The sequence below is a fragment of the Xenopus laevis genome, chromosome 4L (genome assembly GCF_017654675.1).
Source record: "Xenopus laevis strain J_2021 chromosome 4L, Xenopus_laevis_v10.1, whole genome shotgun sequence".
NCBI lineage: Eukaryota > Metazoa > Chordata > Amphibia > Anura > Pipidae > Xenopus > Xenopus laevis.
In genome coordinates this window covers 29,130,189-29,146,288 of record NC_054377.1, presented here as the reverse complement: position 1 = coordinate 29,146,288, position 16,100 = coordinate 29,130,189, and the positions used below count along the sequence as shown (strand labels likewise).

At 39.1% G+C, this 16,100-nt stretch overlaps 1 protein-coding gene across 2 annotated transcripts; it reads right to left on the bottom strand.

Moving 5' to 3' along the window:
* Positions 1 to 1,157: 1,157 nt before the first annotated feature.
* On the bottom strand, positions 1,158 to 15,008 carry fibp.L (fibroblast growth factor (acidic) intracellular binding protein L homeolog). Of its 2 annotated transcripts, none has more exons than XM_018256949.2 (11): positions 14,561 to 15,008; positions 12,887 to 12,982; positions 11,940 to 12,138; positions 8,098 to 8,224; positions 6,099 to 6,199; positions 5,650 to 5,783; positions 4,449 to 4,554; positions 4,197 to 4,260; positions 3,870 to 3,956; positions 3,624 to 3,721; positions 1,158 to 1,605 (listed from the first exon to the last, which is right to left on the bottom strand). In XM_018256949.2, exons 1-11 carry the CDS (start codon positions 14,577 to 14,579, stop codon positions 1,536 to 1,538), a joined length of 1,101 nt encoding a protein of 366 aa, XP_018112438.1. In that variant the 5' UTR covers positions 14,580 to 15,008; the 3' UTR covers positions 1,158 to 1,535.
* Between the last annotated feature and the right edge of the window lie 1,092 nt (positions 15,009 to 16,100).

The window sequence follows — 16,100 nt, the reverse complement described above, 5'->3', positions numbered from 1 at the left end:
TCCGGACCTGGTGCCATTTTCAGCCGCTTCGGTAATCTTCGTAATGAGACCGGTGCTTCAGCAATTTTCGTGAGTTTCGGGGCATGCGCAGTTGATGCGAAACAGAAAATTGCTCCAACTACGCACGCGCCAACATGCCGGTCTCATTCCAAAGATTTATGAAGCGGCTGAAGATGGGGCCTGTGAACTCCAATGCCTGAATCTGCACTGAGGGGTAAGTAAAACGTTAGGGACATTTGCTCGGGGTAACACTTAGGCTTGAGGGAGGAGGGTCTATGTAGGTTAGGGTTTTAAGTTTAGGGTTGACTTTGCCTTTAAAGGGGACCTGGCACCCCAAGAAATAATTTCAAATTATTTTTTATCACGTTAGTTGAGCAAAATAAAAAACTTACATTTCATTTTTTATTTAAATTTTGTTTCCTTCAGTCTTGGAATTACACAATCACAGCAAGCAGGCAGGAGCCATTTTATGTGTTATTAAGACAAGTTGTGTATCACCCCAAAATCTTGTGTATGCACCTGAATGAGGTACCTAATGCCCATGTGCAGTGCCCTACGCAACTATAGAGTGTAAAGAGGGAGGGGGAATGTGAGGAAACCAGTGACATCTAGGAAGTGCTGAATGAAAAGTGAAAGTAATTGTCTGCCCCACCTCTATGCCTCAGGCATAGAGGCGGGGCAGGTAACATTTGATTGACAGATATTTAAATGCCTTTATAACAGGTATGAATGCTTTAATGAAAAAAACAATATGGATTCCATTTTTTAATTTGCAAACAGCTTTTTATGTGTAGGTGACAGGTCTACTTTAAGGTATGAAGAGCTGGAAAACTCTTGGTCCCGGACATTCTGGATAACAGGTCCCACACCTGTATCATAATATGGCACAATGTGCAGTGGCTGAGATATATAGGGCCACTGCACATGAAGGGCACATATTTTTAAACAAAAATGAACTGTTAATGTCCTTGTGGATCAGAGGACGGTCCCTGGAAAGTTTTGTTGCGGTAAATCTATGTTCAGTGCTTGCTCATTAGGAAAAAATATCTGTCTTGATCTAATCACTCTGTGCTGCACCAATAGCTAAGCAGTATTTACTGGACACCCCAAGGGTTACTCTGCACATCTGCTAAACCACTTACTCTGCAACAGCACTCTCAGATTCAGTTTTATTAGCCATCTGAAAACCTTTACAAGAGATGCAATTTTTTTTAAAACCTATTTTATTAAAAAGCCATCATGGTTGTTCCTATATATATCTATTTATATATTTACACAAGCCGCACACAAATATTTATTTACATACATATATCCAATTAACAGAAATAAGAGATGTAAGCGAGGTAAGGTAATAGTGAAATGAAAACATTCCTTACTTTGTATACAGGTTCAGAAAAGAGGGAGAAATGAATTATAATAGATAGTGCAGTGCATAATTTACATATATCTGTATTCATATTTACAGTATTCAGTCTGTCAAGAACTATAGGATTGTACATCTCTAGTCGTGCAGGAATAAAAGCAATCCAAAGTGATCAGTTGTGATACATCTTCAGAAGACAGCTCCGGAGAGTACCCATGTATCTTTCCCAAAGAGCTTGCTGCCTAGAAGTTAACACAAAAACATGTCTAAGAGGTTGATTTATCAAAGGTTGAATGTTAGAGTTTGTTTTCCCTTGAATGAACACGAATGACCTAGAAACTTGAATGGCATCTTATTTAAAAAAAACATGAACGTCTTAATTTCCATAGAATGTTACCGACCCAAAAACTAACCAGATTCAGATCGAATTTGAACGCAATTCGAATTGAGTTTTTGTCTGAAAAAAAGAATTCTTCTTCAAATAGGTCAGCGGACTCGGCATGTTTTAAGTGGCGACCTATCGAATTCAAGTTACTTCCAGGGTAGGAGAATGATAACTCTGGGATTCGAATTTGAGTTGGTAGTTTTTAATTCAAAATTGTGAGTTTTGACCAAAAAAAACCCCTCTACAATTCAAATTTACAATTTGAACCTTAGTAAATCTGCTCCTAAACATAAGACCCTATTTTCCCTTGAATAAACTAGCTGCAAAGACCAAGGGTAGGACTCCATGAGTGATTTCAGTGCGATCCGACGCGCTGCGCAAAAACGCAGTCACATCGGATTCAACAGAAATAAGGTAAGCAATTGCTTTGTTGGATGGTATTGCAGCATTGATCCGACGCGACTGTCAGATGCAGACGCTGCACGCTCGTGGAGTCCTACCCTAACAAGGTATTCTTAAATGGGATGTTGATTATTAGATAACATTCTACCATATTAGTATTCTAACATTGCAGAAAAAGGTCAGTATCACTTTACAGTAGGGTCAGGACATCTCTAACTTGTTAATAGTTGCCAACCTTACTATTTGATTTAAACTCTGGCCACCGCTACTGTAATTTCTGTTGGAGCACTACCACATTGATACCTTCGAGTAAAGTCTTGGCATGTGTCACCTTAAGTCAGTGATCCCCAACCAGTAGCTCGCGAGCAACATGTTGCTCTCCAACCCCTTGGATGTTGCTCTCAGGGTCCTCAAATCACGTGCTTATTTTTGAATTCCAAGCTTGAAAGCAAGTTTTAATTGCATAAAAACTAAGTATACTGCCAAGTTGAGCCTCTTGTAGGCTGCCAGTCCACAAAGGGGCTACCAAATAGCCAATTATAGACTTTATTTGACACCCCAAGGGACTTTTTTCATGCTTGCGTTGCTCCCCAACTCTTTTTACATTTGAATGTGGCTCACAAGTAAAAAAGGTTGGGGACCCCTGCCTTAAGTCAATCAGTCAGATACAACTCATACAGACTGCCTGACTTTGAGGTGCCTCAAGGCCCTTACACAATGCTGTTCATTCCCATGAAAGAAGTACTGTAAAAATACCGCGTCACAAAGGCTCCCTGATTTAATATGCATGCAGAAAATGAAAAGAGGCAAAGTGCATCATTTATTTTTGTTAAAATAAATTTAACCTTGTGCACTTTTTATCTCCAATTTGTGCCTGTATGTGAGCCTCCTATACACTTAGACTGTAAGCTCTACGGGGCAGGGACCTCCTTCCCACTATGTCACTTACCACATTGTCCTGATATGATTTCTGTGTATATTTATTAGGTGATTTGTTTTCCCCGTGTATACTTTTATATATATTGTACTTTTTATGCATTGTAAAGAGCTGCAGCTCCTTAACAGCACTTTACAAATAAAGTTATAAAAACATACATACATACATAATTACATATAAACATTGATTATAAAAAAATACTACTATATTCATATCACTACCACTGTGTAACATTTTAAGAACTAAGAGCCAAATAAAGCATCTACTACTTTTTTTTTTTTTACTTAGCTAAAAAGAAATAAATGTAGATAGAGGATAGGTGGAGAGAAATACTATAGATGATAGTCACCGCACCCCAGACATACATTGAATCCCAAGAACTTGTGCATGTTACGGACTGCAACAGTTTCTATGAAGCCAGAGAGTATGCATTTGAACTACAGAATTAGGAATGTAGATTTAAATTTTTGTCTGGGTTTTAAAGTTTGAGTTGGCAACCATAAACAGAGATAATAATAAAAAGTATGTGAACTCACTTGAAGGCATCAAGAGCACGAGCTGAGGCTGTGTACTGTGTTAGAAAGAGCTGGACATCTGAATAAGACCAACCAGCAGCTTTACAAGGCTCTATAAACTAAAAGTCATAGTGGCAGAGAGAAAAGAAAAATTAGTTCATCCTACTAACTAAAGGCACATCTTTAAAGAGCACTTTGTGGACAGTAAGGCTAGTAACTAGGAAGCCAAAAATAAAATATTGGGTATAACATTTTACAGGAACTTACCTTTTCTACAAGGTCAATAAAAAAATCCCGCACATCTTTATTATGGGTTAGGCTGGTGCCAATGTTCACAAGCGCACGAGAGAGTGTCTGAAATAAAACAAGATGTGAATGGAGCATTCTGTAATGTATAACAATTGTATCTTTATATACAGTATTAGTTTGGATGGGTCTTGATGAGGCATGCAAATGCAAAAAGCTTGAAGTACAATATTATTTATACAAATCCATGCCACAATAAATAAAAGAGTGGAGCACACACAGCCTGAACCCGTTAAATGGCCTCAAATATACAATGTGACTTTTACATGATTACATGATTTGTCTTACCTTAAAATTCGAGTCCATTTCATGGAAGACACTCAATTTACCTCTCAATGATGTACACACCAAACTAAGGAAGAGAAATAGCACATATTATCCACTGAATCTGAAAATTCACTATGAATTCTTAAAAAGAAAAGACAAGTTTATAAAGACATCATTTCAGTGTATTTATGAAGGTGTGTTTTTTTTTTCAGTGTAAATAATTTTAAACAACATGGCAAAAGCCAACATTCAAATATTTTCATTCCATGTCACCTTTTATGCTGATCCAGGAGGTCTTTGTCCGTTATTAGAATTTTCAGATCTTTCAAATCCTGGAGAAACTCTTTATCTAAATCCATATCCATGTCATCTGCTACATCTGTAAGCATGAGAAACACAAGTATAAGGGCTGAAAAACCAGAAGGAAAAGGGATACAGATAAGAGCCTTTTGGTGTGGGTCGGAGGTAAGCTGACCTACTTATATATTGTCTTTGCAAGTGACAATAGAGATTAAATTGACAAAATAATGTATAACTAAATAAATACAGTGCCTGTATTCTAAAATATTGTTAAAGGGTTTCATCGGGATTGAGATTAGGACTGTGGCTGGGCCATTTTAGGACATTAGCTGTTTGTGTTTGGGATTATTGTCCTGCTAAAGGATGAACTTTTGCCCATGTTTGAGAGAAGAATTGCTTAAAGGGGAAGGAAACCCTTTTGTCGCAAAATCCCTCCCCCTCGTAGGCTCCCCTCCCTCCTCGGCCTTCCTCCCCCCCACGGGCAAATGCCTCTAACTTGTTAGTCACCCCTCCATGCAGGTCCTCTCTTGCCGAGTTCACGGGCGCCATCTTCGTCCGATGGCTCTTATTCCTGTAATTGCGGCGCATGCGCAGTAGGATGCATTTGCCGGTTGGATCTACTGCACATGCGCCGAAAGTCACAAAGTTTCCGAAAAAAGAAATCGGAAAGTTCGTGGAATTCGGGCGCATGTGCAGTAGATCCAACTGGCAAATGCCTACTACTGCGCATGCGCCGCCAAACGCAGATCAGTACAGGAAGAAGAGCGCTCAGACGAAGATGGCGCCCGTGAACTCGGCAAGAGAGGACCTGCACGGAGGGGTGACTAACAAGTTAGGGGATTTGCCCGGGGGGAGGGGTTTTGTGCCAAAAGGGTTTCCTTCTCCTTTAAAGCATTGGTCAGTGGCTGCTGAACAGTGTGCAAAGCTGGTACATACCACTAAACAATTAAAACTATTGGTGCAAATGGTGGCTTTAAGAAAGCAGACTGAACACATTTGCAAACAACATTTTTTGTTTTTTGTAAGGTTTGATTTATTCCATTTATTTAATAGGATGTGTTATTCAATAAAATGAAACATTTAAAGGTCTGTCTGAATACTTTTGCAAGGTAATGGCTATATATCTATAGATATATAGATAGCTATACACACATATCATTTCTTCTATACACACCCACTGCACCAAGTGTCCAGTTCTGAATGAGGTGTTCAGCACAGGTAGCAAAGTCCTCAAATGTCAAGTACTGGAGCTTTCTCTTCCCTGTCTCAAAACGACTGTTGGCAAAAAATACTATAGCAGCATAATCCCTGTAAGAGAAAACAACAAGAGAGCAGATGGAAATATGAGGATTAATGGACTATGCACTGCACAGTCGTGTCCATTAAAAGTGCGTGACCCAAATTCTCAGAAATGTTTGCAGAATCCATATACCGAACACCCACACACTGGAATGATCAAAATAGTTAAGAAGAAGGGCATAATATCTAATATATATATATATATATATACAATCCTTAAGGGTCAGCTCTGCTGTAAATGTTCAGGCACACAGTAAATAACAAGGGTACCTCTTTCTGTATCACAGACATAGCACCTGAAAGCAGAGCTTTCTAAATACATACCTGGCAAGTTTATCTGATAACAGGAAATTCTGCTGGATATTCTCCACCAGGGCGCCTCTCATCTCCTCTACCACTTTAAACACTCGTTTGAAGTTGTCAAACTGTAATGGGTATAAAATTTTGTGTAAGAAAATTACTAGTACAGAGGTTAGAACAGCACCCAATATATTTCTGAATAAATAAGCCTTTAATGGTGCAAAGGCATTACAGCAACGTTTCAGGCTGTGTGTCCTTTTATCAAGCTTGATAAACGGCCGCAGGGCCTGAAATGTTGCTGTAATGCCCTTGCACCAATAAAGGCTTTTTATTCAGAAATATATTGGGTGCTGTTCTAACCTCTCTACTAGTACTGCCAGTGGAAAGTGGCCATTGGAGAACATGCACCTTCCTAAGGAAGAAAGTGAATGTCGTTCTGACTACTTGTCTGCTATGTCTAAGAAAATTACAGCAAGCAAAAATATTTGCCAAAGAATTATAAGCTGAACACAGGTGCACAATATAAACAGTCTATAATATAATATAATTATCGCATGGTGCAGGTCCTTTCTTCGTATATAAGTAGATCATTCAATAAAACGCAGCATCTTTATCCCAGGGCAAAACAAAACGATGTAAGAGTCTCATATAGCTTGAAATATGATGTACTGCTACTTTGCACAGTAAAATGTGTGTGTTTATCCAGGAGCCCTTTTAATCATTTATATAAATAGGCTCCGTTGTAGCACTACAGGCAGCCCTGCACCATCTGTTTGGGCTGTTTGTTTAGTAGATAATTAAAGGGACCAGTTTATCTCAGATAAATAAAATTCTGAGCACTTTTTCAAATTAAATCACATTTTTTCCTTGGTGTTTTTAATGCTGCTAATATTATGCTTTCTCCCCAGCATCACTGCATGCTCTGTGGCTACAGGAGGTCACTGATCCAGGCAGGGTCTTCAGACACTACTCTGCATAGTTTTTTTCCTGTCTCTTTTAAATCAAGGGATGCACCGAATCCACCATTTTGGATTTGGCCGAACCTCTGAATCCTTTGCAAAAGATTCGGCCAAATACCGAACCAAATCCGAATTTGCATATGCAAATTAGGGGTGGGAAGGGGAAAATATTTTTACTTCCTTGTTTTATGACAAAAAGTCACGCAATTTCCCTCCCTGTATGCAAATTAGGATTCAGATTTGGTTCGGCCCAGGCAGAAGCCGAATCCTGATGAAAAAGGCTGACTCAAGAACCCAATCCTGGATTCAGCGCATCCCTATTTAAATCTAAAGAAATGGGCAGAAAACTATGCAGATGACAGAGGAGGAAAACTACAGAATACAGAATGGTGTCTGGAGATACCACCTATAAACTACTAGGGATGTACTAAATTCTCTATATTAAGATTTGACCAAAATTCTGATCTATCATAAAGGATTTGCCTAAATCCTAAACTATTAGCTAAACCGTAATTTACACATGCAAATAAAGCTGGCCATACGCATGCCAATATAATCGTATGAAACAAAGTGTAAGTGGAAGGGTTAAAAATAACAATGTGTGCGTTTTGACTGGTCAAAGTCATCTGAGTGGGTTCTGCGAACATCAAAAAAATATGTTAGAGAAAAAAACATAATGTAATGAACAATTTTATATTACATTTGAGGGGGGGTTATTTCCCCTTAAATAAATCACTTAGAATATGGTTTCAGCACTTAGTTGGTGCAAAAGGCAGGGTACCACAAATCCTTAAAAACAATGAAAATAAAATGACAATATAAGCTTGCACTGAATAAAAGTAAACATTAAACTGTTAATTATGGTACCATAATGTAAAAACAAAACATGATTTTATTTGCATAAAGAAAGAAAAAAGGAGAGAGAGAAGGCATTAGGCTAATGTCACACAGGGTAGGGGATTTGCTTTTCTCCATTTGTGTATAAAATGCAGGCGGAGAAAAGCAGATCCACAGCCCTGTGTGCCGTTAGCCTTTAAGTTCACAACAAATTAAAAGCTTATTACCTGCCTCCTGCAGCTTTTTAGGGTCACTCCAGTCTTTGAACTGATGTCATCAAGATCTTTCTTCGTTCCTTTAGAGAGCTTCTTACCAAGGACTTCTCTGACAAAGGCCTCATCAAATGCATAATATCTAAGGATAAATGCAAGACACATGAGCAAAAGGTGGCAACACACATGAACGATTAAATCCCTAATGCTAGGTGTCATTCGACTACTAACGCTTGTTATTAGAATGCTACACATGGGTCCAAAATAAGTTACTTTCTAGGGTAACTGCCAATCAAAACATTTAATCGGCAATAACTGCCTGTCTGATGTTCTCCAACTTTTGGCCCAGCAAAACAGGATAGACTTCTAAAGCTCTGTCTTAACCGTAGGTACAGCTGGACAAAGATACAACAAAAGGTACAAATGAAGTCCAAGTTTAACTCTAGCTAATTTTAATTAAACTGTATCTACTTTCTTGAGATACCTTCTCATTATTATATATAAAGTGCAAATAAGCCTATTATCTAGAAAGCTGAATGTTACAGGAAAACGATTGCCCAGATAGTCAATTTTAATTTTACTTGATCCTAACTAAACTGTATAAATCCATATTGTGGCAAAACAATCCTATTGTTTTTAGTTAATGGTTAAATTTTTTTAGCAGATTTCAGGTATGGTGATAGAAAGATCCCTTATCTAGAAATAACCAGGTGCCCAACATTAGAGAGAATAGATCCTCCCATACCTGTATTTTATTTGGGGAGAATGGTCAGATAATGGAAACAACAAATGCTAAACGTTATGTTTGAAGTAATCAAATCACAATTACGAAGGCAGCTATGTTAGGTTGACTTCTTTTTTGCAATTTTGATTTTTTTTTAAAGGAACAGATTTCCACAGAATAGTCACAAAAATTGCAAGGTCAGGGGGAACAGCCATGACAACATATGCCAAACACATCAGCAAAAAGGAAGAGTTGTTTCAAGGTTGGTTAACCAACAGTAATAGACCCAGATACAGGATGGCTGCTAAATACAACAATATTTTGCCTTCTGAAATGACAGCTAATCAAATCTACGCTGTATGTCCTTTGCTCAACAAAGGACATACAGCGTAAGCAGGGCTGCCATTCAGAAACTGTTTGTATGTATCCAAGGCCAATACACAAATAAATATATCCTAATGTAAGGACCACACAACTGGACACCTGAAACAAGTACAGGTATAGGATCAGTTATCTGGAAACCTGTTATCCAGAAAGCTCCGAATTACGGAAAGGCAATCTCCCATAGTCTCCATTTTATCCAAATAATCCAAATTTTTAAAAATGATTTCCTTTTTCACTGTAATATTAAAACAGTACCTTGTACTTGATCAAAACTAAGATATAATTAATCCTTATTGGAAGCAAACCCAGCCTATTGGGTTCTATTGGGTTTATTTAATGTTTACATAATTTACTAGTAGACTCGAGGTACGAAAATCCAAATTACGGAAAGATCAGTTATCTGGAAGACCCCAGGTCCCGAGCATTCTGGATAACAGGTCCCATACCTGTAATATTATCTGATGAGCTGTCTTTTTTTTTCTTTTACACTTTTTCCTACATGTGAATAGGCTTAGGCCTGGAGAAAGCCAGTGCAAAAAGTCTGTTGCCATCTGGTGGTCAATCCAGAATAGTGAGGTAGCCATCTTATGGGAGTCCTTAGGTCCAGTGATCAGCTTTCATGGTTTTAGAAAGGCAAAGGAATATAAGGCCATTTTATACAGCAGGGTATTGTCCTTCCAATGCTCCTATATTTCATGACCCTAATTCACCATAAACACTGTTTTTTTTTAAGTGTGTATTTTATGCCCTTTCTAAAAACCAAATGAACCTTTAGAGAATTGCAAGGCAGATTTTAACCAGCTCATCCCTCAAAGAATGGTTCAGTATCCTACTTTGTACAGTTCAAAACTTAAATAACAGCATTCCAAGAAAGACCGAAGCAGCTCTGAAGGCAAAGAATAAAATATTGTTAGGCGATGTATTGCATATCTGCAGGACAGAGTATATTGAAATTATGATGTCAAGACATTCTGTGGACTTCTTGGCAAAATGGTTTTAAAAAATCTCCCAAATACCTTCCTGCCCAAGTTCACAAATTACTTTGTAGTTCTTAGATTGCCGTATACCGTATATACTCAAGTATAAGCCGATCCGAGTATAAGCCGAGGTACCTAATTTTACCTACGAAAACTGGGAAAACTTATTGACTCTAGTATAAGCCTAGAGACAACTACAGCCCTGTCTCCCAGCAGCGCACATTCCGCCAAAGAGACCCCCCAGCGATCAACCGGACTTCTTTGCAAAGTTGATGGTGACAGAGAATTGCCAAACGGATTACTGTGTGCATTGTCCCACTACCATGTGCAGAGGGTGCTGTGTGATATTGCCATCACTGTTAATCCTTCATATAACCAACAGAGGGAGCTGTGTGATATTGCAGTCACTGTTAATCCTTCATATAACCAACAGAGGGCGCTGTGTGATATTGCCATCACTGTTAATCCTTCATATAACCAACAGAGGGCGCACTGTTATTCCTTCATATAACCAACAGAGGGTGCTATGTGATATTGCAGTCACTGTTAATCTTTCATATAACCAACAGATGGCGCTGTGTGATATTGCAGTCACTGTTATTCTTTCATATAACCAACAGAGTTCGCACTGTTATTCTTTGACATAACCAACAGAGGGTGCTGTGTGATATTGCAGTCACTGTTATTCTTTGATATAACCAACAGATGGCGCTGTGTGATATTGCAGTCACTGTTATTCTTTCATATAACCAACAGAGGGCGCACTGTTATTCTTTCATATAACCAACAGAGGGCGCTGTGTGATATTGCAGTCACTGTTATTCTTTGATATAACCAACAGAGGGCGCACTGTTATTATTTCATATAACCAACAGAGGGCATTGTGGGATATTGCAGTCTCTCCCCAAGTGAACTGTTGGTATAGGAATGATTAAAAGCGACTGCAATCTCAGCTACTCGGATCGGGTACCGCTGACCCGAGTATAAGCCGAGGTAGACTTTTTCAGCACATTTTGGATGCTGAAAGCTCGGGTATATACGGTAACCTAAAATAGTGGTGGCGATGGGGCATTGCCATGCAAAAGTAATGTAAAAAAAGGCAGGCTAATTTGGCTCATTGATTAAAATATATGTCTAGCTGTACATCAAAATAAATGCCATAAAAGCACACTTATACACTGGAGTTTTTTAAAAAAACATTCTAATTAAAACACAGAACCAGGACCACTGTGATAAATAGCCAAAGAAGCATCGCCCAATAATAGAAACAATCTATTTATATTTGAACCAAGTCAGGGCACAGCCAAAGTCCTGGCACCAATATCAGATTTTGGATATTTTATTTAGTAAGGCTGATATTATTTCATGTACACAGGCATCACAGACGCAGACAAGCCTAACCCGTGCAGCCCTATCCAGCATTAGCATTACTGATGTGTGTATGAACTGTACTGGGTGTAGTATTGTCACAATCTTGAATATAGGGTTCACTGGCACCCCAAAATAAAAGGCCCTAGTCAAGTGCTTTTCCTATAGCCAGATACAGCTGTTTTGAGGTCTTGTTGGGAGCTCTTTGTAAGAATCATAAAAACTATCTAGTATATAATCCATAGGTATACATTGCATGATTTCTATAACTCTTACACAAAAAACACTTCATTGCTTTGCAATGAGACATGTTAACCATATGGGTAATAATTGACCTCCAAACTGTACAATGAGTATTAGAAGACAATACAGTACAATAGTTTTCTTTTGGCTCACTTTCCTACCTTTCAATTAACATGCTTTGTTTGTACGGGGGTATCTGAAAAAGCAGCTGTTGCACAAGTTTTGGAGGATAATGAAGAAGCCTCTCAATCATTTGGAATGTACGGTAATGATCCATTGTGTCACTTTCCAAGACATCAGCTCCTGCACCAGTTTGCTCCAGAATGCCGCTTTTCAGTCGATTGTTAACAGCATCACTCACTGTAATTCAATTTGTCACATAGATAGAAGCAATTAATACACCATCCTGTGCCCATTTCTGTAACCGCATAGTATAGGACTCGGACATATTTCACAGAACTGTCCATGCAAACAAAATCACACAGGTTTTGCAAACAATTTCAAACAAAGAGACTGATCTATTTGGGCTCTGTTGCTCTTTCATAGCAAGGACGACTTTCCACTTCTATGTCAAAATATGTGACTCTATAAGCCTGTCTTTAACAAGTGCAGATATTTGGAGATGCGCTTAAAGGAACAGTATCATCAAAAAAATGAAAGTGTTTTAATGAAATACAAATATAATGCAATTTTGCCCTGCACTGGTAAAACTTCTGTGTTTGCTTCAGAAACACTGCTATTGTTTATTAAGATGCTGTGTAGCAATGGGGACAGCCATTTAAAGGAGAAAAGGCTCAGGTTACACAGCAGATAAGCTCTGTAAAACATAATGGTGTTATCTGTTATCCACTATTTAACCTGTTCCATATAGCCTTTTTCTGCCATTGCTACACAGCAGCTTATTTATATAAAGCAAACTGATCAGTACATGATATTTTTATTATTTTAAACACTTTCATTTTTTGGTGTTATTGTTCCTTTAAAAGGAAATATGTCCACTTTCTGGACTTGGCTGATTTGACATTACCGGACACTGATCTAATTCCTAAAAAAAAACAGTAAGAATGTGCCTTAGAAGAGAAAAAAAAGAAGTAAATTGAGACTTTACCTGAATATCCATCCAACCAGAGTTGATAGACGTCCTCATCTATTAGTGTGGTGTTACCCACAAACACATCTAGCTCATTAGTCATACTGGTGATTTCTGCAGGGGGAGAAAAATATTAGTTAAATTGCTACTCCAAGACATAATCAAATGCCATTGTGAAAATCTCAGAAACTGGAAGTGTAATATCTAAATATACTTGAAAGACTTGTCCAGCACTGACTTATTTACAATGAGGACCAGAGTTGTCAGGTCTAATTTTCTAAACCAGTCAAATACAAAAGCAGCCCAAAACCAGCCAAGAGGCACTTCAAAAGTAGCCCAAAAACAGCACAATATGTGCAGTGAAAAAAAGTCTAAAAATTAAATGAGTATTTGTGAAAAAACGCCTTTTTAGAATTTTTACAAATTTTTCCATGAAACAAAACGGTACAGATTAGACTGTCACCAGGGGCACAAGTACAGAGGGGCACTCAGGAGCAGGTCCGGACTGAGCATTAAAATAGGCCCTGGCATTTCAGGTACACAGAGGCCCAATCAGCCCACAAAGAGGCCCAAACAGCTCCCACCAGCCCACGATTGCCAGTCCGGGCCTGCTCAGGAGGTATAGGTGGCCCCATAGAGTCCTGCGCGGGTCCATTTTTTTGGAACCCGTACTTGAGCCGCAACTCGGACCCGCATTCTTACCAACTTGGACCTGCAAGTACCTTATCCGCAACCCAGACCCGCGACTGACCATCAAAAATCAGGAAGTGCTGTCATTGTAAACCGGAAGTGACATCATCGGAAGTAGGTGTGACCAGAAAAAAGGAGTAAAAAAATCACTATTGAGAAGACACGCGGCCCGACCCGCATCTATACCCGCACCCCGAACTTCTACCCGCAGGTTTTTGTGGGTAACCCGCGGGTACCCAACCCGCTGCAGGACTCTACCATAAGGCCCTAATACATATACAATTTCAATAAATTTTGTTAAAACAGGTCAACCTCTAGACATTTTGTTGGCCAGCAGATTGTTGCCCCCAAATTTTCTGAAATTGAGTAAAGTCACTGGAAAATGCGAGAATGCTTAAGAGTGATGGGAGACTGGGTTACAGACTCCAAAATCTGGTAACTCTACTTCTACACAAGTCAGTCCCATTGCATGCTGGGTTTTGTAGTCTTACATTAAACTTGGCAGTTGGCAGATAAACAAAAACTACATTACCCAACATGCATTGGGAGCCGCAGGCTGGTTTCCAAAGTACAAACCAGCCAAAGGCCCAAAGGGTATCCCAAATCTGTACCTTGGCTAGTACTTTCAAAACCAGCCTGGACTTTAAATTAGTAGCCCAATTTGGCTGGAAAACCACCACCCTGTTGAGGACTGTCCAAATCATCTACTACTGCAAACAATATGGGTACATTGGTCCCTGGGTAATAAGCCGTGGCAACCAATCAAATGTTTGCTTTCACCCTTCTACCTGCAGCTGGCTGAAAAGTGGAATCAGATTGGTTGTTTTGGGCTAGTGCCCAGGTGCAATATACCGTGAATAAAGTACCCCTATTGTAAAATGTAAAAGGATATCACAAGTTACCGAGGAGTTTCACCACCATATAAAAACACGAGGAGTACTTTATTTATTATAATACACAAATTTCAGTGAGTCATGTGACAGAAATTACATCAGAACTCACCATTTATAACTGATGACATCAGAACTCACTGTTTATAAGGATATCATTTACAAGATATTCATGACTTTTGTGTATTATATATATACACACATATATATTTTTTTTGTTACAAATCACAATAATTCCAGGCCATGCAGTTGGCAGATCAGCATATATATGAATGAACCTGACCAAATCGCTACAGAATCCCCAGCGTGTTCATATCCCTAATAATCCCCAGGGTGCCCTTAATCATTCACTGTGTGCGATTTTAAGAAGACTCAACACAGTCTCCCACTATAGCATACCGCCAACAGGCCCGCTTTCAGCCTCGATTTTATCAATATAGTCCGCACTCCCGGAAAGCAGAGCAGGTAAGGTTCAACTTCCTGGCTCTTGCAGAACACCGAAATTCGACGTCACAAATCTCATCTCGCGAGACTAAGCGCCTTGGGGGATTCAGGGAGTTCTCTAGTGTTGAATATATAAAAAATAAAAAAAAGTAGGGAGTGTCTGTTTATTGTTTTGTTCGCATCGCCTACATTTGTCAGTAAAAAGTATTTTTGTGGTGGTTGCAATTGCAGTTCCCTGCTTCAAATGCCCGAACACCCGATATTTGAACACAAGTTATGCATTTTATCTCTGCGCAATAGAACTCCCATTTGCCAGGGGACAAAAAAAATCTACTTTGTGGGTGCCAGATAGCCCAACAGCTGCCATTTTATTAGTGCTTACAGCTCCTTGTGACACTGAAGAAAGAGAATTAAAACCTTATTTTCCAGCCATACCATCACTACCAGAGCTAAAATTTAGTCAGGCTAAAATTAAATAAGTTTTATCAGAAAGGCCTATATAAATACACTAGTAACCCTCAAAGTAATGCTGCTCTGAGTCCTCTGTCAAAAGAAATACTGCATTTCTTTCCTTTTATTGTGTACACATGGGCTTCTGTATTAGACTTCCTGTTTTCACCTCCAGGGCTAGGGCTTGAGCATACTCAGTTTGCTCCTCTATCCCTCTCCCACTCCCTTTTCCACCCTCCCCTCCCTGCTGTAATCTGAGCCCAGAGCTACAGTATTTAGTGAGCAGGGAGAGACTCAGGCAGAAAGTGAAGTCACACCAAGCTAATATGGCAGCTTCTATCCTAAACAAACAGAGAGAGCTTTTAGAGCTGTTTACTCAGGTATGGTAAAAACATTCTGCAGAATAGATATAGTCTCATAACATGCACTATTGTGGCTAATCTATTGGCAATAAACTGCTTTTTTTCTCCTTTAATATAATTATGTTTAGAGCTCTTATTTCTGTTGTCAGGTGAAAAACTTTTTCCTTGTTGCCAAAAGTATCTGTTGCCATCAGAACCTCTTCTCCCACTTTGACCAAAAAGGTTTTTAGATGCACTGAATCCACTATTTGGGTTACTCAACTTCATATTAAACACTAATCGCCTCTTCTTCGGAGCAACAATCTCCCCGAACTGCCTTCCGCCTGCTAAAATGAAAAATCTCCTGTGCCAATGCACTTGCGGCACTTCGTTTTCCGCAGTTTCCACGTGAGGCGA